At 39.5% G+C, this 5,457-nt stretch overlaps 1 protein-coding gene across 1 annotated transcript; it reads right to left on the bottom strand.

Annotated features, from left to right (window-relative positions):
- Window positions 1–397: 397 nt before the first annotated feature.
- On the bottom strand, window positions 398–1,291 carry LOC145106498 (uncharacterized). Its single transcript, XM_079043462.1, has one exon. It carries the CDS (start codon window positions 1,289–1,291, stop codon window positions 398–400), a length of 894 nt encoding a protein of 297 aa, XP_078899588.1.
- Window positions 1,292–5,457: the final 4,166 nt, after the last annotated feature.

Genomic DNA, 5,457 nt, shown 5'->3' with positions numbered 1-5,457 from the left:
GAATCTAGAGAGGTTGCTCGGGATAGTGCTACATAAAGTTGTCCGTGCGCAAAGACAGGGTGTGACAAATAGATGCCAATTCTACGTAGTGATTGTCCTTGACTCTTGTTGATAGTCATCGCGTAGCAAACTTTCACTGGAAACTGTTTTCGTGAAAATATGAATGGAAAATCTGATGACTTGTGTATAAATTTTATGCGTGGTATATATGCACGTTTTCCAATGCAAGTGCCGGTTATGATGGTTGCTTCAATAACGTTCGGTAACAATTGGGAGACAATGAGTCGGGTACCGTTACATAAACCTTCCCTCTGGTTTATATTTCTTAACAACATTATTGGACAATGTACTTTAACTGTAAGGTTGTGTGGTGGTATTCCTGGAAAGTTTAGTTGGTTTAGGTATTCCATTGGATACAACCCTTCCAATCAGATTTGTGCTTGCCGTTTGGTTGCATGATGTCTGTGCTATTGTATGTCCTGCCACTTGTTGTGACCATTTTGAAAATGTGAGCGTTTATGTCATCGACTGTCTCATTTGTAGGAGAAACTATTGCTCTTACTGAAAGGTGTGTGGCAGTCGGGTTGTTAAGCATACCATCTCCATAAACAAAATATGTCAACGTTTGTAGAGAGTTTGGAGTGGCTGGTATTAGGAGTGAAGATGGAATTTGTACCCAACTTGAGTCCCGTGGGTCATCTTTGTCTGGTACACCTATGACTCCGTCTCCTATAGCTAGCAACCATGTGGCAAAGGCTGATGTGGAAATTGAAGTCTGGGTTGTTATGTTAGAGGATTCTAGTCTCATGTTTGTATGTAAAATCTGAATTGTGAAATATGGCCATAGGTATGAACTTGGTAAAGTTACTGCAATGATTTCCGAACGTGTACTCTTTGGTACAACAGGAAGAGTTTGGCGGAAGTCACCACCAAGAAGCATCGATATGCCTCCAAATGGCTGCTGATCGCAATCGAGTACATCTCTAAGTGACCGGTCCAAAAATTCAAAGCACCTTCTGTCACTCATTGGCGCTTCATCCCAAATAATGAGTGTCGTACGCTGCATAAGTTCGCCAAGGAAGGTGCGTTTTTTTATATCACATGATTTTTTGTCCGTTAAGTCGATAGGTATCTTGAACCTTGAATGTGCAGTTGTTCCAGAAGGTAACAAAAGTGACGCAATTCCAGAAGCAGCAACAGCAAATACAATCTTTCCTATGGATCTGAAATAGGAAAGGATGGTTGTCCATAAGAATGTCTTGCCAGTACCCTCGTACCCATAAACAAACATTAGTATTTGTTATTTGTTTTCTATGGAAGTAACAACTGTGTTGTAGACTGATCGTTGGTCACCGTTTAGCTTTGGTAGTAGCTAATTGTGCTGGTTGAGGAGGCCTTCCTTGTCGTAGCTCATTTCTTCCGGCAGGAGCCGATTTCGTAAAATACCAAAGACATCGGCTGATGGAACTGGAAGGCCAAAGCCTCCCATTGATTTAGATGGGACGGCGGAACGGAGGGTGTCATCTAAATCATGAAGTAGCTATTGTTCAATTATGTCAGCACCTGAAGCAACACTCTTATCTGGTATTTGGGTTTTAAAGCTATGTACGTAGTCATCTTTCATTTTGTCACATGCACTTTCCCACAGTAAACGTGGATTGCTGACCTCACAGAAAAGCAGTAGATGGCAAAAAAGTGATCGTAGCTGTGATGCGGTTGCCCAAATGGAAGCCTCTGTGAAACAGGTAAGCCATTCAATATCATCACCTATCAATCCAAGCGCATTGCAAGCAGCCCAGTAAGTTGGGTAAACAGTACCAGCTACGGTACGCAAATCTTCAAATGATGTACATCCCTTTTGGTCAGAGGAGCATCCATAAGTAAAGTAATTCACCAGATGTAGGATGTACGAATACAAGCCGACCTACTATTTTTGATGACTCATAAATTCTTCGGCTCCATGACTTAGATGACTTTTCCCATTTGTAAGATTTTGGATAGTCTAGATATGTCAAATTAGGGTAGTGATGTTGCTGTACGGATTTGATAGCACTTCGGGTATTGTGCTCTCTCCATTGAACACCAACTGTTGCATGTTTTCTTCATGCATAGTTAGAATCTGAACAGTCGGGTGACGATGGTGTATATGGAAGTCTAAAATCCGCCATGCTGCTTCGTGTGGGCATATGTAGCGGCCATCCAAAAAGTTCTGCACCTCATTTATACGACGGATATCTTCATTTTCGGACCTGTTATGAGCAGCAGCGGGTGTCGCAGCAGATGGTTCATTGGCTGATTTTGCCTTTTGGATAGTGTATCTTACGCGGTCAGCTCCTTTGGAAATATATTTAAATAGATACTTAATCATCATGTTCCAGCCGCAGTACTCGACATTGATGTGTGCATGGAAGCGGGAACAAAGCCTTTTGTTGTAGGGCACAACATATCCATTGTCTATAACCTGTCCATATTGGGTAGTATGGTGTGCAGCTGAGTTACGTTTGTACCGTACATATCCGTCTGTGTCGAAGAATGTAGTGTGAAGAAAGGGCTTAGGGAAATGTTTACTACATTTACCATCTCTCATACATGGATCTTTTTCGTTAAGCGGTCCACACGGGCCATGGATCATGCAGGTTGTTATCGTCTCGTACAATTCTGGCTCGTTAATTGGATCTGGCCACTCCGCTGTAATATATGTATCAATATCGATTGCATTTTTTATTCTCTCTGAGTTGTTTACCCAGAGTAAAGTATGACAATGGGGAAGACCTCTCTTCTGGAATTCAATAGTGTACAAATATGCAATTATGAACAATTTTCCAAATATTAACATTTAACAATTTTTTTTTCTAAGTAAGTGTCTAAGCATAAGTTGAAGTTGATATTGTAAGAGATAAGAAACTGAAAGCATACCACATTTAGTGGAATATAGATAAAAAAGCTAATAATAATAAAAAATATATTAAAAAGTGGACATGTTCCAGCCAGATATGGAATCTAATGTAGCTCTGTTATAGTATGGTACAAAACTCACAGGTAGAGCGAAAAAAAATTAAATAAAATAAAAATTAAAAACTGAAAATTATTACGTATGAATAAAGAGGCATGTTTGGAAGCATCAACAGGTTCACTGGATTGAGTAAAGTATGTGTTAAATAAAATGTTGATGAATCAGGACGGAACCGTATGAGACGATGCACTAAAAGATTTTATGACAGGGAAATAACGGGAAAATTCAATTTCTACCAAATGATAAGAGAACAACATTAAAGAACACATTAAAAACAAATAGTAAAAAATATGTTAACCATTCGTTACTAAAGTTGAAAGACAAATGGTAACATATGTACAAAGGGCTACATTTGGAAATCGTCATTAGTATCATTGAAACCAATGTAGATAACATATAAAAGATAGTAGTATATTAACAAACAACGAAAATTCAATTAAATATGCTTTTGGAAAATAAAATAATTATAGGTGGCCGAGATATCATATTAGAAGCAGTAAACCCGTTTGAAAATGACATACAAATCTGTAATTTCATATTCTACCATCTACCATTTTTTAAACATAACAAATATTCAATATCAGAACATATTGTGTAAATTCGAAGATATGTGACTTTTCCAACATTTCCATACAATAACAGGGTTACCATTTCATAACCTAATCAAAAACATGTAATCAGATATACCTTTACGTATGAAAAGTATAGTCTATAATTTTGAGTATTTATGCATAGAATGGAAAACAAATTTACCAACACACTAAAGGCATCAAGACAAATACACATATCATATTTAAAACATACGTGAAAGGAAGAGAAAATGGAAAACATACATGATTCGACCTGACCAAATGTTTTGTCCTGTTTTAGAAACTGAACAAACTCATGAACTTTGATGTTGAAGACCCTAGCAATGATATCTGCTCGACTGTGGACATCTGTTTGCGAATGTGTATCCATGTAGCGTGTTATCTCTGGCCACTTCACGTTATAGAAAGCGCATCTTGATAATGAATATACATGAACCGCGGACCGCCAGTAAATGATGCAGGTAAGAATACACTTTTTCCAACAGCACCTGCCTCTCTGTCTCCCTTCGAAAGCGCGTCATAGAGGCCACCAACATAATCAGACCGAAGATTACCTTGATGCTTAACAATGTAATCCAAACGGCTTTCTTCTATACATGTGTATGCAGCAACCAAATATTGTTGGAAGAGGCGAGATGAGTTTACAATAGGAAACCAGATATGCTGACGGGCATGGATATGATAGGCGTAATACATATTCACAGTAAGATTTTCAACAGTTGTCCCTCTCCTGTTACCGATTTTCAAACGGGGTGACCAACCTTCTTCGCCATATGGAAACAAAAGTGGGTATTGTAAAGGCATATAGCTTGGATGCAGCTTACTAATACGTTGAGGCCGACCTGATTGCGAATGGAAAATGATGTCCTATGTTGTAGACGTTGCGTCATCACCACTTACTATACAACCCAAAGACCCGGGGGACGGCAAATCATACCTACGGTCCGCAACATTGTTAAACAGTCGCACCGCATATGACTGTAAATTAGCCTCCTCGGCTATTTGTTTTGCAGTTTTGAAGGTCCGCACATATTCGTTGTTAGCCCCCAAAACTTTACCAGAAAGTTGACAATATTACGATCCAAATTCCTCTTTCTAGGACCATCAAAAACCTTGAATCTATTCTCTACTTCGTTCGCACTATCAAAGAGGTAAAGTTGCAGAAATCTCGGACCCTTTGCAGGATCCGGAGAGAGGGACCCAATCTTGTGACTAATCTGACCAGATATTTTAAAAACATAAGGACCTCGGTTATCATTCACATCCTCATCTACGTTTGCCCCAAAAGAAGTCATGGAAAACATGCTATTATAAGTCCTAATATCCCTTAAAAAACTTGGATTTTGATACATGCTAACAAATTGGGGGGGGGGGGGGGAACCTGGAAGGGTAAGGGAAGACCACACTTCCACCCGTACAACAATGACTATATCTCGAACGGGCAACTGTAGATACATTAACAGCTCTCTCAATATACCAGAAGAACGCACCGCAGAACTCACATACCCAACTACAGTCACCACAGTCGAAGTACTGGGGAAGAACAAATAATCGTTCAAAACGTGGATACTTGCGCCCCCCACTAACAGAGGTAGCAACAGAGGACGAACCACTATCGTCAGCTTTCCACTTGGCCGGAACAGCCATCACTAAACAAATGGACCTCACAAAATAAACGCACCACACAGCGCCAACAGAGCAAAAAAAATACGACAGCAGAAGATTGAAACAAAAAATAACAGCACAAGATTACCTCAAACAGAAAGAACGAAGGAAAGGAGGAAGGATGCGGAGAAACGACGAAGAAGAAAGAACGATGTGGAAAGCAAAAAAGCAAAAGAACGGGACTAATAC

Source organism: Lactuca virosa, chromosome 4 (assembly GCF_052849685.1).
Source record: "Lactuca virosa cultivar CGN04683 chromosome 4, Lactuca_virosa_CGN04683_v6, whole genome shotgun sequence".
Taxonomy (NCBI): domain Eukaryota; kingdom Viridiplantae; phylum Streptophyta; class Magnoliopsida; order Asterales; family Asteraceae; genus Lactuca; species Lactuca virosa.
This window is presented reverse-complemented; position numbering and strand designations above follow the sequence as displayed.